Here is a 16,695-nt window from a genome sequence, read left to right on the forward strand (position 1 = left end):
GGTCGGCCGATGCCACAGTCGCCTCGTCGCCAGCCAGCGCCACGCCACGCGACAAACTTGAGATTCGACAAAACACTCGCCTCCACATTTCGCCCCGCAACCAAACTACACTCGACTCCATCACATCCCTCTCCCCCCTATCTGCCCGACTCTGCTCTCGGGCATCGACCACTGCCTGGCCACTGCTCCTGACGCAGCACCCCACGCAGCAATGGCCTCCCTCGCGCCGCTTGCGCCGGCCAAGGCCAAGCCGCCTGTTCCCGTGAGCTACTGAAGGGACTGTCCTCGACGCAGCTCACCCCGCAGCCGCTCGCGAGAATAGACGCCCACTACAGGGTACGTGGAGTGACACTCCTACCCCCACCGCTCACGCCGCAGAAATTCCTCGCAGCCCGCTGGACCGGCCTCGCGGCTCGCTCGGCCGTCCTCACGTCCCTCGCCCTCTTCCTCATCCCCGGCCTCGGAGCGCGTACGTGGCCGACTGGATGCCGCTGACCCCAGGATGGGACTACTCGCTCCTCTCGGCGCTTGGGACGCTGCTGCTCGCCGGGCCAGCGACGTACCTGTTCGGCACGCACGTCCTCCTGCGCGTCCGCCGCTCGTGGATCACTTGTGAGCTGTCGTGTGGAGGCAAGCTGACCCCAGCCCCGCCCGCGCTCCCGACTAGGCCGTCGCGCCCCGCCCTCGTCCTCGCCACCTTCAGCCCCCGTGTCCTCGGCCTGCTCGCGGCGTACGTTGTCTTCGGGCTGGCCTTCGCCCTCGCCTACGCCTTCACCGTGACGGCCCGCGCGCCCTCGGCCGCGCTCGGCTGGCTCTCCCCCACGCCGCGGCACAAGTGGCACGGGAATGAGCGCCTGTGGTTCCTCGTGCAGGGCTCGTTTGTCTTCTTCCTTGGCATCGGGCTCCGTGACGTGTTTGCGACCCGGCTCGGCCCGCAGTGGCCCAAGACTAGGGTGAGTCGGCTTGTTGGACGCAGCTCACGCCAGCTCCGCTTCCCCGAGGCTGTCCGCCGCTCGCTCGTCGCCTGCCTCACTGGCTTCAGCTCCGACTCTGCCCTTGGCCACGACATCGCCCTCGCCATGACCGGCAGCGTTGCGTACACGGTCGCGTATTTCGCGCTCCGCGGCTGGTCGTGGCGCTGGGCCGTGACAAACTTCTCGGTCGTCCGCCCCTTCGTCATCAACTTTGCCAAGAACCGCTCCAACGTTACCTGGTCGCTGGGATGGCACCTGTTCGTCCTCGAGGTCACTGCACTCGTGGCCATCAAGCCCGCGCTGGCCGTGCTCAACGACTACCTCACCCAGCCGCTCAACTTTGCCTCGTTCACCGCAAAGTCGCCGCTCACGACCGAGAAGTACCTCCTCACGGCGCTCGACTCGAAGAACAAGTTCTACGTGCACCACACGCTCATCGAGCTCCAGCGCCTCGCGCACAACAAGACCCAGCGTACCGCCCTCTTTGCCGACGTCGCCCGCCCCGCGCAGGTCCACCTCATCTGGCGCGCGCTCCTCGTTGAGCTCGGTCAGCAGTACCAGGTCCTCGCCAACCGCGGCTCGGCGCCCAAGGCAAAGCCCAAGGCGCAGAACCAGGCGCCGGCCCAGCCCGACGCCCACTCGGTCGCCATCAAGACCGGCGACATCTTCAAGCCCGCCCCCAAGCGCACCGGCCTCAAGGCCATCGTCGGCACCGTGTTGGAGGGCAACGCGCGCCCCACCCCCGCGCCCGTCCTCGCCGCGGCACACTCGGTCGAGCGCGCCGAGGCTGTCGTCGCCAAGCGTGTCGAGAAGCCCATCCACGAGGCTGAGGAGTGGGCCGTCGCCGCGCCATTCATCGGCCCCGTCCTCAGGGCTGGTAAGCTCGTCAACGGCGGCTTCTCCGCCTGGGCGGCCAAGGAGTGGGCCCACCGCTCCGTCGACGCCGCAGTGCCTGACCTCGACGTCCTCGCGCGCATCGTGGACAGTGAGTTACGAGGCTCCCCGTCATGCTAACTCGCCAGTCCTCACAACGCTCGCCGTCGCCTCCGCCGACGAGGACACGTACGGCTACACCCAGGCCGTGCTCCCCTCGGCCCTCGAGGCCTTTGTTCGTTTCCGGATGGCCGCGCTCGCGCTCCAGAAGGAGCTAATCGGCCCTGCGGGCAAGATTGCGCCAGATGCCGACGCCGACGTCCGCGCCGCGATTGACAAGATTGTCGAGACGTTTGACAAGGGCATTCTGCGCATCGCTGGACGCTTTGGCACGACCCTCACGGCCTTCCGCTTCCCCAACGCCATTGCCCTGGCCCTCACCGACATCTGCCGCCCAGCAGACTCGGCATGACTACCGCATACACCCTCCATAGTTGCATCTTTTCCAACATGAATTGCATAGCAAGGTTACCTTGTAGTTTACGACTTGGTTACGATTGTGGGCGGGTCTTTGGGGGATATCTAATGCGGGCATATTGCTGCTGCATACAACTCACGAGGAGACACGGCGCGTTTGTTCTGCCCAAACATGCTTTTCACAAACAAGGAGTCGGATCTAGTTGTATCGGTAGCCATTGGCAGTGCCATTGGCGCCATATGTTCCGTTTTCAATCAACGGCCCGTCGGGCGTGCGGCACTTGAAGAGGCGCACATTGCCAGACGAGTCATACCCACTCGCCGCGAGGACCATCTCGACGGGGTGGAAGACAAGGCTCGCGGCGCTGGGCATGAAGCTCGCGCGCGAGTGCTGGTGGGCCTGGTAGGTCGTGGGTGCCAAGGCAATGTCGATCGCAGACAGGCGCTTGGGCTTCTCGGGTGTCGCAAAGCCTTGCACGACCAGTCTCTGGCGTGTGGAGTGTGGGGTAGGGGCAGATGTGCTGTGGCATGTCAGCGACTCGTCGTCTCGCCGCCCAGCATCACTTACGTTGCAAACACGGGGGCACCAGAATGGACAGCGAGCGCCTGGAGACCCTGAGGCTGGACGTTGTGCTCGTACAGCGGCGTGTCGGGCACACGGCTGTCCCAGATGCGCACCTCGCCGTTCATGCTTCCAGTGACGACCTCGCGGTAGCCTCGGTGCTGGATATGCACAGACTGGATCCAAGTGTGGTGCTGACGCCATGTACGGATGGCAGCAGCTCCAACGTCATCGACACGCTTGTCAAAGAGGCGGACGACACCATCGCCAAAGCCTGCGACAAAGACGTTGCCGTCTGGCTCGTCGGAGGCGATGGCCGTGAGGTTGGCTCCGGCTTGTGTGGGGATGTCGCGCACGTGGCGCTCCACGTGAGCGTCCCAAAGGCGGATGACGCGCATGTCACCACCAACGAGCAGGTGGCCACGACGCTGCTCCCAAGACGTCAAGACACCGCTGTGGTGGCCAACGGGGAAGATGTCGGAAACGGCCCGGAAAGTGGTGGCCAGGTTGGTCTCGCCGGGGATGTCGTAGTCGCGCCATACACGGATGCTACCCTCGGTGGAGGCGGTAAGCATCAGCGACGACGCCGTCTCGTTGATGAAGTGCACGCTCGAAATGCTGCTGCCCCGGAGGTTGTAGTTGCTGAACTTGTTGATCTTGGTCCGTGTTGTCCAGTCCCAAATGCAAATCTTGTCCGCGTCATCGGTGACCGCGAGAAGGGGCTCGTGGCTGTGGAACGCAAGCTGCAGCGGCCAGGCGTCGTTGTGGAGCGTTCCGGCATCCGTGTCCCAGCGGTGGTGTGCCGCATAGTCCTCGTTGATTCTTGAGCGTTGAACCTGCATTTCGTTGCGGCTGTGGCGCCACGCTTGCTGGTTGTAGCTGACACTGCCGGGCTCATCCGTGTCGGGCTTCTTCATCTGGGGCTCGCGGAAGTACTCGACAGCCCAGTCAAAGAAGCCACTGCGCAGAGGCACAACATCATCCTTGACCTCGGCAGCGACCATTCCCAGACCAAGGTCATTGGGACGAGACAGGCCATTGTTGGCGAGTCTTCCGTCGGCATCGCCACCAGCCTGGGTGCCACGGAGTCGGCGTTGCCGGAGGCGCTCCATGTCCTCTTCCACAAGGGCCTCGATGACAGACACCGCTGTCACAGCGGTGGGGTCGACCTGATGCCGGACGGAAGTTCCCAAAACACCGCCGCGGGCAACACCGTCTGGCAGCACTCTTTGATGTGTCGAGTCTGGGTACGGCGACTTGTAGAACTGGGCCCCGTATTGGGACTGCTCCACATCGGTACGTGTCACAGGCTCGACTGGGGCCTGGGTCTCTTCGGGGATGTCCGCCGGAAGGAGGCCCGTTAACGATGCTAAGCTTCGGATAGCTCCACCGAAGGAAGTGTTGCGCTTCAAAGCGCCGTTCGGAGGCGACAAACCGTCCTTGGGCAAGTGAGTGTGGTTTAAAGGCGACCTTGGGGGCTCCGACGCGTGCGTCTGCGGGAATCGGTTGCCGACCTTTGGTCTGTTGAGGCCTTTCAGCGCCGTGTCAGGAACGCGGTTGAATGACGAGTCCAAGAGGAGAGCGACAACGTAGTCGACCACCGTTGAAGCTGTACCGGCCACTTCGGGATGAGGGTCAACCGACAGGTCCATAAGCGTTTCGAACAGCGTCTTGAAGGAGCTGAGAAGAGTAAGGTTGACCTGGTGGGCTTCCGGCGACAGGTCCTCGCTCGCAACCCAAGCCTGTAGAGCCTCCTGAACAATGTCGGGTTCGTCGTCGGATCCTGCGTCCGAGTGTTCGAGTGCCGCCTCTTGTTCGTAGTAGCACCATGCTGCAGCAACGAACCAGCCCCGCCATTCACGGACGATGCAAGAAATGACAACGACGAGCTCCTTGCGAACCATCGGGCTGGCGTCCTCCTTGACCGCCATCATGCAAGCGTAGGCGAGACCAGCTTCCAGCTCCAGTTGCTCGTGCTCGGCCATTGTAATCTGAGCGCCCATGCCACCGCCACCCTGCGGCTCTGCCGAGTTGATGGGGGCACTCGAGGCGCCGAGGAACGTGCCGAAGGCGTAAAGCGCAGCCGCTCGCACTTCCGCGGCCGTGTTGTGCAGGGCCTGCATCATGATCTCCTGGCGGCCGTGCGAGATGCCGAGAGCCTTGCCTTCGTCGTTGTCGGCCCACATCTGCGCAATACACAGCAGGCACCAGCAGCGCAACAGCCAGTCGTCTTCTTGAAGCCTTGCAAGGCAGTGGTCGAAGACGTTGTACGAGAGGCACGCGGTTTGTCCCGCTCGGAAGTTGCGACACAGCATTGAGAGGATGAACGCACACATGGCACGGTGCTCGTTGGCGTTTGGAATCACCAAGGGCTGGCCCCCGACAGGGTACGGCGCTAGGATCTGCGCAAAGTAGTTGTAGCCGTTCTCCCTGAGAAGGTCCATCTGGCAAGACTTGTCGACAGCCAGGATGCGAGCCCAGATGAAGATGAGCACCGGCTTGAGCTCAGCTGCCGGTGATTGAAGCAGCTTCTGGACGTAGGGGAAGATGCCGATAGACAGCGCCATGTTCACCGCCCATGGGCCCAGATCGACAAATTGAGACAGGAGGATAAGCGCGCGAAGGCGGTGAGCCTGTGACAACAACACCTGGAGGACAATGGGCAGCTGCTCCGGCTCCTTGCGCACAATGTTCTTGGCCAGATTGTTGTTGACCGAACCTCCACCACGGTCGAGCCACACCTCAAACGCCTGTAAATGCTGGGCGAAGAAAGATGATGGTTTGTAGACGACTGGTGGGATGGCCAACTGCGGTGCCGCTTCGCGTGCGGCCTCGGCATCCAGGAGGTCGGGAAGCTGAGCCAGACAGGCGTCCACAGCAAGGTCCCATGAGTCCCACAAGGGGTGGTTGTGCGTCGATGGGAGTTCGGGATGAGAGATTGGCGTGCAATGGTACGTCGTCATGATACGCTGTGCCAGGAGGAAGTTGCGGAATAACGCTGCGACCAACAAGTCCTGTCGGAACAGTCGCATAAATGTCTCACGAGGCAACGACAGCCAGGCGATGGTGTCGGTAACAGCCGTGAAGATCCACTGTAGTTCACCAAGAGGAGTGCGGCGATCCTTGAGATCACCGGGGATCTTCATCACCATGTCGACGTTCAGCCGCGAGCGGGGGTCATCACTGCTGCTGTTGATGTTGCGCTTCAGCGGGTCCTGTTGAACAAAGAAGCGAAGGGCGGTCTCAATCGGGGACGTAAGGCAGCAGGTGAAGAGGTCTGCTGGCAGGTCGGGCGACATGGGCAAGACCTGGTTTGCCGAACACGGCGCGAGGTGGATCGACTCGGAGAAGAGCGAGCCTGGCATCTCGTGGTTGACACCGCCACTTGACGCAGCATTCGCTTGCCGGATCTCCTCGTCTCGTCTGCGCGCACTTTGCTTGAAGTTGGTTATAATGCTTCCCGCACCAGAACACTCCCAGACATAAATACAGGGGCTGGAGGTGTCAGCAATCTGCTGTCGCGTATCCACTCACCTTCCCAGCCATTCTTGCAGGTCGACGAGACTGACGGGAATATACTGCGTGTAGCCTGCAACAGTCAGCACCAGTGCCATGACCCTCACCACACGTCCAGGCCCACCCGTGCCCGCTCGCTCTCTGAGCCCGGTGTACTCACTCTTGTTGAACACCCAGATCTCACCACCTGGCGTTGGCTTGGGAACGCCGTGTCCATTGTAGTAGAACAAGGTCCGTTCGTCTCTTGCGTTCTTACGCAGGCCGACACAGACCTTCTTGGTCTCCTCGATAATAGGGTCTTGAGCCTAGCCAAAGTCAGCGCATAGCAATGACGGCTTGCCACTTAAACTCACAGGCTTGTACCGGACCCGGGGATTCAATGTCTCAAACTGCTGCTGAAGGCCTGGATGTTGTTAGCCGACATGCGCAGTCTGGATCGGTTGCGAATAGCTACTCACTTCTTCCAATGGCGTCAATCGCCTTGTTGGATGGAAGGCTAGTGGGGTCAATCCAGCACTCGGTCTTGGCCGCCGGGTTGGTCTTGACAATGTCGGGTGGGTCGACGCCAATGTTCAAGCACAGAAAGAGGCCACCGTTGACCGTCTTGAGCCTAGATCGCAATCTCCATGGCAGAGCAGTCTCCTCGTCCGTCTTGGACTTGCCCTGTCGACTCGAGTGACGCTTGGTTGACCAGTACTGAGTCGCGGCAACCTGCTCTCCATCCTCTTCTTCCATGTGATCGCCGAGGTCGCCCTCTGCCTCGTACTCCTCGTGTTGGGGGTAGCTGGGGTAGGCAGACAGTTGCTGAGATGTCGATGCTTCGTCCCGAATGTAGGGAAGGGAAGGTGGTTGGGTGACCGCCATTGTAGTGAGCGGCGGCCGCCGAAAGGAAGTGGTGGGATGTGGGGGCCGATTGCAAGTCGGCTTGCTGAGTGATTAAAGAGTAGAGCTTGAACGATGCAGCTCGAGTGCCGGTGAACTTTGCAGTGGGTGATGTCGGTGGATTATAGAGTGATTGATATGACCGACTGTTCAAGTAGATGATTGTGTAAGGTGGGGTTGAACGAGAGAAGGTGGGGCTGCTGGGGTGGTAGGTTGTAGGCGATGGTGGTGGTGGTGGTGGCCGAAGTTGCAGCATACAGCAGCCGTATCAGTCGACCAGGTGAGTTGGGTGGGCGGGCGTACGGTAGGTAGGTGGGCGGGGTCGGCGGGTGCAAGGCTACTGGGCGTGGCCGGCTCTGCTCTGATCCAGTGACGTCCATCTTTACCCCGCATGACCCATTCAACGTCCAACGGAATCAAAAGTCACGTGGTTGACAGTTGACTAGGCGCGTTCCATTCCCCGCCCGCCCGCCCGCCCTGCCGTCATCGACACCTTCCTTCCTTGGCTGGCAACAACGACGACAACGACGACAACGACGGATAAGCTCACTCGACACTCGACAACGGGTCACTCTATCTTTCAACTCGATACCCCACACAACGCCGTCACCGAAACCAGAGGAATCACCAGTCGCACACCAGCAGCTCTAGACGAGCAGACCCTTACGTTACCTCGCATACACAACCACAGACTAGCCCAACATGTCCGACGACGAGTTCATGATGGAGGTAGGTCGCGTGGACAAGGAAGGAAGCCAAAGGCAGAACTGACTTGCATCACAGGATGCCGCCGACGATGAGGTGAGAAGGCTTAGCGGCCTCGTCCACTTGACTCGACTGACCACCGGCTACAGGAGTACGACTTTGAGTTCGACGATGACGACGACGATGTCATGGACGACGATGGAGGAGACGTCGAGAACCAGTACTACAAGGCCAAGTGTGAGTGGCCAGTCCCTCTGGGAGTAGCTGCTGATACCCGCAGCGCTCAAGGAGGATGATGCCGAGGCCGCATTGAAGGCGTTCCGCACCATTGTCGAAGACGAACCAGAAAAGGGGGAATGGTGAGGAGAGAGCTGCTGCAGACGCTGACGACCAGGGGCTTCAAGGCGCTCAAACAGATGACAAAGCTCAACTACCTCCAACTCCATCGGCCAGATGAGGCACTCAAGACGTACCGCGAGCTGTTGTCATACACCAAGGTGGGTTGGGTGGCTTCGTCGCTCTCAGCAAGCTCATCAAGAACCAGAGTGCCGTCACGAGAAACTACGCCGACAAGTCGATCAACAACATTCTGGATTATGTCGGAGGCGAGGGAAAGCACGCGGCAATCTCACCCAAGGTCCCTCTGGACACGCTCGAGTCGTTCTACGAGGCGACGCGTGTAGCGTGTGAGGAGGCCAAGAACGAGGTATGTTGATAGCCCGTCGACCCATGCTGACACGCCGCAGCGTTTGTCAACCAAATCCAACTTGAAGCTGGCCAAGCTGTGGCTTGACCGCAAGGAGTACACCAGATTGACTCCAATCCTCCAGTCGCTGCACGCTGCATGCGCTCCAGGAAGCACCTCGTCATCAGATGACCAGACCAAGGGATCCTTGTGTAGGTGAAGCTGATCGACATGCACGCTGACAGTTACAGTGCTGGAACTCTACGCAATCGAGATTCAGATGTACTCGGATCTGAAGGAGAACCGCAAGCTCAAGGAGATTTACAACGCGGCGATGAAGGTAAAGAACGCCATCCCCCACCCGCGTATCATGGGTGTGATTCGCGAGTGCGGTGGCAAGATGTGGATGATGGAGAGTGGGTAACACGACACTCGGTTAGGACAGCTCTGACACACGCACAGAGGCCTGGGACAAGGCGTCGACCGACTTGTTCGAGTCGTTCGGCAAGTACGACGAGGCCGGCTCGCCCCAACGTATCCAAGTCCTCAAGTACCTGGTTCTCACCCACATGCTCATGGGTAGCGAGATCAACCCCTTCGACTCGCAAGAGACCAAGCCGTACAAGAACGACCCGCAGATTGTGGCCATGACCTCCCTGGTGGCGGCATACCAGGCTCGCGATGTAAAGCAAGCCGAGAAGATCCTGTCTGCCAACAAAGCGACCATCACTTCCGACCCGTTCATTCGCTTTTTCATCGACGACCTGTTGCGATCTCTGCGGACGCAGTACATTGTTGACATCATCAAGCCATACACGCGCCTGAAGCTCGACTTCCTGGCGGACGTGAGCCCTGAACTCACACCTTGAGGCTAACAATCTCAGACCCTCAGCATCTCGACGAGCGACGTCGAGAACCTCGTTGTTTCGCTCATCCTGGATGGCCGTATCAAGGGCAAGATTGACCAGGCTAATGGCATCGTCGTGCTTGATCGATTGTGAGTTGAGCAAATGTTGGAGACGCAGGCACATTCTGACACGCGCACAGCCACGCCGAAGCGGATGCCCGCTACGCTGCCCTGAACAAGCTGGGCAACGAGCTGGGCACGCTGTCTAACCGCATTGTCAAGGACAAGCTGTCGCGCGACTCTCGCAACTGGGTCGGTGGGCTGGAGAGCTTTGCATGAGTTGTAGAGAGAGCAGCAGTAGTAGTAGCACAAGAGTACGGCGACGTGACGCATGTATGATAGACCTTTTGTGATCGTCGTAGAGAAGGGAGGGAGGTCGCCACAGGGTGAAGGTCGGGACGACGGAAGCAATCTGTTGCATCTCGTGGGTGGTGGATGTGTCGTCAGGGGTCGCCGCGTCAACGAATGTCGCGGGAGGGAAGGTTGGGCCACCATCCAACGCGACGAGACATCGACTGCCATCTCGACTTTTGCATTCTATCTTGTACATGGCCACGACTCTGGCCTAGTCCACAATGGCTACAGATCACACCCAAAACAACACGGCACAGCCACCATCCGGCGCGATCAAGGACGACCCGCCCACCGCTGAACCAGCTCCGGCCGCCGCCGCCGGCGACGACGTGGACGCTGATGGCACCGCGCCGGTCTCCAACGGTTCGGCGTCGCCCGTCGAAAAGGCTTTGCCAGTGACGGAACCGGCCGCCCCCACCCCGCCTCCCGCCGCTATTGAAAAGGACGAGACGCCAGACGAGACGCCAGCAGCACCCGCCAAGGCCGACACGCCGCCTCCACCGCCGCCAAAGGCGTCGTCGCCCAGCAAGCCCGCGCTGCCCGCCGGCGTGGCTGTCGTCTCGGCGCCCGCCGCGTCGCCCATCGCACCGGAGAGCATGGACGACGTGCCGCTCAGCCGGGCGAGCACGCCTGCCGCGCCGACGCCGCCGCGCCGCGAGAGCGTCGCCTCGGCGCGGCGCGAGAGCATCGCTGCCGAGTCGGCACGCCGCCAGAGCCCGGCCGCGTCGCCACGGCCCTCGGTGACCCTCTCGCGGCCCGCGCGCCCGGCGTCCGCGTCCATCTCTTCCCCCGTCCGGCCGCTGTCCCAGGCATCGCGCCGTGGCGCTGGCCCGGCGCCGACCCACTCGAGACAGTCGTCGGCGGCCACGACGCTGTCGCTCGCGCACGTCAACGGCCCGCCGGGCCACCAGCTCTCGGCCGTGCTCATCACCCCGCCCCTCCAGGTGCTGGTGCAGAGCAAGGAGGCGCGCAAGTCTGCGTCGTTCTTGGCGGCCGCCCAGCGCGCGCTCGACCTCTGCCAGACGGGCGAGGGCTCGTCCAACCAGGCGTACCTCCACCCGCGTGAGATCTTCGAGCCCCTCCGCCTGGCGATCAGCAACCCCCAGACGACGAGCGTGCCGATTCTCATCACGTCGCTGGACCTGCTCTCGAAGCTCATCTCGCACTCGTTCTTCTCGGAGCCCAACGGTCCGCCGCCCGGCATGCCGCCACTCCCGGATCTCATCACGCACACGATCACGCTGTGCTACTCGGAGAACTCGCCGCCCCAGGTCGCGCTCCAGGTCGTCAAGGCGCTCATGGCGGTCGTGCTCAGCACCGACCCGGGCATGCTGGTGCACCAGAGCAGCCTGCTCAAGGCCGTGCGGACAGTGTACAACGTGTTTGTGCTGTCCAACGACACGAACAATCAGGTTGTGGCCCAGGGTGGCCTGACGCAGATGGTCCACCATGTGTTCAGCCGCGTTGTGCGCCCGGAACATCGTGCGCACTCCAAGCGCGACAGTGTGGCGACGACGGATGGCTTGAGGCTCAGCACGCCCGCGCCGCCGGACACACGCGCGTCGACGCCGGGACGGGAAGAGGAAGGGCCGAAGTTGACGCTCGAGAGCTTCAACGCCGCCAACCCGAACGACTCGATCCCTATCGTGCCGGCCAGCATCGCGACGGACGCCAACGGCAACGGGGCACCCGCGCCCAATGCTGTTCCGAATGGAGAGGCGCTGGACACACCGCCAGCTCCGGTCGCCGAGGGTGCTGATGGCGACGGGTTCGACAACCAGGGCCGTCCGATCCCCACCGAGGAGCTGTTTGTCAAGGACGCATTCCTCGTCTTCCGTGCGCTCTGCAAGCTCAGCATGAAGTCGCTCGTGACTGAGAGCGAGCTCGACCTGCGCTCCGACGCGATGCGCTCAAAGCTGCTGTCCCTCCACCTCATCCTCACCATCCTCAAGTCGCACGCCGACCTCTTCACCGACCCGGCCGTGACGATTCCTTCCAACTCGTCAAACGAGACGACGCCGTTCCTCCAGGCGACCAAGCAGTACCTCTGCCAGAGCTTGTCACGCAACGCCGTCAGCTCGGTCAACCAGGTGTTCGAGATCAGTACCGAGACCTTTTGGTGTGTCCTCAAGAACATGCGCGCCCCGCTCAAGGTTTGTGACTGGTGTGTGTACCGTGACTGACTTTTGCAGAAAGAGATCGAGGTGCTGCTCAACGAGATTTTCCTGCCGATCCTCGAGATGCGCCACTCGACCCTCCGCCAAAAGTCGCTCATCCTCGGCGTCTTCATCCGCCTCTGTCACGAGCCCCAGGCGCTCGTTGAGATCTACCTCAACTACGACTGCGACCGCAACGCGCCGGAGAACATTTACGAGAAGCTCATGAACATTGTGTCCAAGATTGGACAGACGCACTTCGCGCCGCCAAGCAAGGAGGAGCTCAGCGCTGGGTCGTCCAAGCAGCAGAGCTCGTCCCATGGGCCGTCGATTCCTCCCTCGCTCAGCACCATTGCACTGGCTTCGCATGAGCCACCGCAGTACGCTGGCCTGTCGCCCGAGATCAAGCTCCGCCGCCAGTCGCTGGAATGTCTGGTTGCCGCCCTCAAGTCTCTGGCTGCGTGGTCGAGCTCCGCCCAGCCACCGCAGCGCCAGGGGACTGGCGACGACGCGTCGTCCCGCCCCAGCGAGGACATTGAGCGCCCACTGTCTACCGGCTCGCACCTTGACCTCCACGCCCCGTCTCCTGGCCGCGATGTGCCTTCTGGTATCGCCACGCCTGCCGAGGGCGCCGAGGACGATGTCACCAAGCTCGAGACGGCCAAGCAGCGCAAGACCATGCTGTTGGACGGCATCAAGAAGTTCAACTTCAAGCCCAAGCGCGGTATCGAGTACCTCCTCCAGAATGGTTTCATTCCGTCCCGCACGCCAGAGGATATTGCTCAGTTCCTCCTCCAGAACGACGGCCTCAGCAAGGTCATGATCGGCGAGTACCTCGGTGAGGGCGAGGACGAGAACAAGGCCATCATGCACGCCTTTGTCGACGAGCTCGACTTTACCAACCTCCGCTTCGTCGAGGCCCTGCGCATGTTCCTCCAGACGTTCCGTCTCCCCGGCGAGGCCCAGAAGATTGACCGCTTCATGCTCAAGTTTGCCGAGCGATACATGCACCAGAACCCCACGGGCGTGTTTGCCAACGCCGACACGGGCTACGTTCTCGCCTTCTCCGTCATCATGCTCAACACGGATCAGCACAACAAGAACCTCAAGCAGAAGCGCATGACAGTGCAGGACTTTATCAAGAACAATCGTGGTATCAACGACGGCCAGGACCTTCCCGAGCAGTTCCTCACCGAGATCTTCACCGAGATTCAGGGCAACGAGATCATCCTCAAGGACGAGCACGATGCCGCGGCTATCAACGGCCCTGGTGGTCTTGCTGGTGTCGGTCGTGACCTCCAGCGCGAGGCGTTCCTTGCCCAGTCGGAGAACATGTACAACAAGACCGAGGCCCAGCTCAAGTCGATGGCCCGCCAGCAGCGCCGTGGTAATGGCCGTGCGGGTGATCAGTTCTTCACAGCCTCGCGCACTGAGCACGTCCGGTTCATGTTCGAGGTGGCATGGATGCCTTTCCTTGCTGGCCTCTCGGCGCAGCTCCAGGAGACTGACGACATGGACGTTGTCGAGCTGTGCCTCGACGGTCTCCGCGCCGCCATCCGCATCGGCTGCATCTTCGACATGGAGCTGGAGCGCAACGCGTTTGTCACGACTTTGGCCAAGTTTACCTACCTCAACAACCTGGCCGAGATGAAGCCCAAGAACATGGAGGCGATCAAAGCGTTGTTGGATATTGCCGTCACCGACGGCAACAACCTCAAGTCGAGCTGGAAGGATGTGCTCACCTGCGTGTCGCAGCTCGAGCGCATGCAGCTGATCTCGAGTGGACTGGATGTTCCCGACATCGGGAGGCGCGCGTCCACGTCGAGCCGCAAGTCGACCAACAGCAAGAAGGAGGCCAGGCGCCGCCAGCCAGCCGAGGGCCTCGCCGAGGAATCTCGCTCGACACAGGTCACTGTCGCCGCCGACAAGGTCTTCTCGCTCAGCCAGAACTTGTCGGGTGCAGCGATCGTCGACTTTGTGCAGGCGCTGAGCGAAGTGTCATGGGAGGAGATCCAGTCGTCGGGCGCCTCCACCCGCCCGCGCATGTTCTCGCTGCAGAAGCTGGTCGAGATCTCGTACTACAACATGGGTCGTATCCGTCTCGAGTGGTCCAACATCTGGCTCATCCTCGGCGAGCACTTCAACCAGGTGTGCTGCCACAACAACCCCAACGTGTCGTTCTTCGCCCTCGACGCACTTCGCCAGCTGGCCATGAACTTCTTGCAGAAGGAGGAGCTCGCCCACTTCCGCTTCCAGAAGGACTTCCTCCGACCATTCGAGTACACGATCGTGCATAACATGAACTCGGACGCGCGCGAGATGGTCCTGCAGTGTCTCCAGCAGATGCTCCAGACCCGCGTGCAGAACCTGCGCTCTGGTTGGCAGACCATGTTTGCCGTGTTCTCGGCCGCATCACGTGTGCTCACCGAGCGCGTCGCGAGCTACGCCTTCGACCTCGTGTCGCTCATCTACCGCGAGCACTTCTCCCTCATCGTCCGCTTCGGCTCGTTTGCCGACCTCACTGGATGCCTGACCGACTTCTGCAAGGTGTCCAAGTTCCAGAAGATCAGCCTCCAGGCGATCGAGATGGTCCGCGGCCTCGTCCCCAAGATGCTCGAGAACCCCGAGTGCCTGCTGCCCCAGCCTGGCGAGGTGATGAACGGCAAGGGCAAGAGCAAGGCGGACGACCCGCTGATGAAGTACTGGCTGCCGGTGCTGAATGCGTTTTACGACATTATTATGACGGGCGAGGACTTGGAGGTGCGCCGGATGGCGCTCGACTGCCTGTTCGACACGCTCAAGACGCATGGCCACGGATTCAGCATCGCGTTCTGGAACACGATCACACAGCAGACGCTGTTCCCGATCTTTGCCGTCCTGCGGGCCAAGTCGGCCGTGCGTTTCCGCAGCGCCGAGGACATGAGCGTGTGGCTGTCGACGACCCTGATCTCGGCATTGCGCGACCTCATCGACCTGTACACGTTCTACTTTGAGACGTTGCAGCTGTACCTCGACGGGCTGTTGGATATCCTCGTGGCGTGTATCTGCCAGGGTGAGTGGGATGGCGGAGTGGGAGGCCAGGGCCAAGCTGACGGTGCAGAAAACGACACGCTCGCGCGCATCGGAACGAGCTGCTTCCAGCAGCTGCTGGAGAACAACGTGACCAAGCTCAGCGCTGAGAACTGGGAGATTATCGTCACTGCGTTTGTGCAGCTGTTCCGCACGACGACGGCGTACCAGCTGTTCGACCCGGTCCTGCACGCCGAGGTGACGGCGCCGGCCGACTACCAGGACGACGACGGGCCGTTCCACAAGTTTGTGGCGCCCGCACCGCTCGAGCCGGTCGTCGACAACCCGCCCGACCTGCCCCCGGCCATCACGTACGGCGAGCAGCGCCGCATCTTCAAGCAGATCATTGTCAAGTGTGTGCTGCAGCTTCTGCTCATCGAGACGACGCACGAGTTGCTGCAGAACGACGACGTGTACAGCACGATCCCTGCCGAGCACCTGTTACGCTTCATGGGCGTGCTCGACGACTCGTGGCGGTTTGCGCGCAAGTTCAACGCGGACAAGGACCTGCGGATGAAGCTGTGGAAGGTTGGGTTCATGAAGCAGCTGCCCAACCTGCTCAAGCAGGAGTCGAGCTCGGCTGCGACGCTCATCAACGTGCTGTTGAGAATGTACCGCGACCCGCGCGAGGCGCACCAGGCGACGCGGGGTGGCGTGCTCGACCGGCTCGTGCCCCTCGGTACGGAAGTCATCCGGGACTTCATCGCCATCGACGCGGAAGCGCAGCCGCGCAACGTGGCGGCGTGGAGCCCGGTCGTCGCGGATATCCTGCGCGGCGCCGTCGACTTTGACGACGCGGCGTTTGACGCGCACCTGCCGGGTCTGTACCCGCTGGTGACGGACCTGCTGCTGCGCGACGTGTCGGCCGAGATGCGCCTGGCGGTGCGGGCGTACTACGCGCGCGTGGGTGCGCTGCGGCTGGGGCTGGGGCGGGAGGCGAAGGCGGACGAGGCCAAGTGATAGGATCTTGAGGCTGCTATAGACTGCCGTGCGAGTGCACGCGGGCGTGTATGGGTATGCATGGGTAATGGACCGAGGCGCGCCCGAGTCGGTCGCCGAAGGCGAGCGACGAAGGGAGGGGGGGGGGAACCAGGGGGAGAGGTGAGGGGGAGGGGAGGGTGGAGGGGGGAGGGGGCATGGGAGAGGGGAGGGGGAAGGCACCGGGGGTGATGGCACGACCGAGTGGATGAAACTCGTGGGAGTCGAGGACGCACGCGAAACGAAGTTGGCATCCGCCCTTCCCCCAGTCGCCGGCGGCCCAGGCCTCGTCCCAACGCGCCAACGCGCGCCCAACCGAATCCCTGCGTGGCCGGGTTCCGGCCAGCCGACAACATGCATGACAGCGTTAGCGCCACCGGCCCCTGGCATCCCACAGCCGGCAGGAGTTACCTTGCCTCTCATCGTCCAGTCTGGCGGGGGCCAGTCGGCGGGTGCCTGCTTAGAGCAGGTACGACCGGGTCGGGTTACCAGGGCGTGGCGGCGTCGGCAGCGGTGGCCGCGGCACGAGTCGCTCGGCAGACCAAACGTCCACGCGC

At 62.0% G+C, this 16,695-nt stretch overlaps 4 protein-coding genes across 4 annotated transcripts; 3 read left to right on the plus strand and 1 right to left on the minus strand.

Annotated features, from left to right (window-relative positions):
• Positions 1-211: 211 nt before the first annotated feature.
• On the plus strand, positions 212-2,319 carry Q8F55_005125 (uncharacterized protein; the record flags this gene model as incomplete). Its single annotated transcript, XM_069353621.1, has 7 exons — positions 212-262; positions 307-336; positions 379-469; positions 502-612; positions 646-953; positions 987-1,959; positions 1,997-2,319. The coding sequence occupies 7 exons, from the start codon at positions 212-214 to the stop codon at positions 2,317-2,319; spliced, it is 1,887 nt and encodes a 628-aa protein (XP_069208263.1).
• A 204-nt stretch (positions 2,320-2,523) lies between these two features.
• KOG1 (Target of rapamycin complex 1 subunit kog1) lies at positions 2,524-7,266 on the minus strand (the record flags this gene model as incomplete). The annotated part of the gene is made up of 6 exons (XM_069353622.1): positions 2,524-2,845; positions 2,893-6,381; positions 6,421-6,475; positions 6,563-6,707; positions 6,756-6,805; positions 6,861-7,266. 6 exons carry the CDS (start codon positions 7,264-7,266, stop codon positions 2,524-2,526), a joined length of 4,467 nt encoding a protein of 1,488 aa, XP_069208264.1.
• Positions 7,267-7,986: 720 nt separating this feature from the next.
• On the plus strand, positions 7,987-9,860 carry Q8F55_005127 (uncharacterized protein; the record flags this gene model as incomplete). Its single annotated transcript, XM_069353623.1, has 11 exons — positions 7,987-8,013; positions 8,068-8,085; positions 8,139-8,226; positions 8,270-8,348; positions 8,384-8,486; positions 8,534-8,695; positions 8,736-8,886; positions 8,926-9,090; positions 9,137-9,519; positions 9,559-9,671; positions 9,722-9,860. 11 exons carry the CDS (start codon positions 7,987-7,989, stop codon positions 9,858-9,860), a joined length of 1,428 nt encoding a protein of 475 aa, XP_069208265.1.
• Positions 9,861-10,156: 296 nt separating this feature from the next.
• SEC7 (guanine nucleotide exchange protein for ADP-robosylation factor) lies at positions 10,157-16,120 on the plus strand (the record flags this gene model as incomplete). The annotated part of the gene is made up of 3 exons (XM_069353624.1): positions 10,157-12,088; positions 12,128-15,143; positions 15,192-16,120. The coding sequence occupies 3 exons, from the start codon at positions 10,157-10,159 to the stop codon at positions 16,118-16,120; spliced, it is 5,877 nt and encodes a 1,958-aa protein (XP_069208266.1).
• Positions 16,121-16,695: the final 575 nt, after the last annotated feature.

This window comes from Vanrija albida (assembly GCF_041260175.1).
Source record: "Vanrija albida strain AlHP1 chromosome Unknown contig_4, whole genome shotgun sequence".
Lineage (NCBI taxonomy): Eukaryota > Fungi > Basidiomycota > Tremellomycetes > Trichosporonales > Trichosporonaceae > Vanrija > Vanrija albida.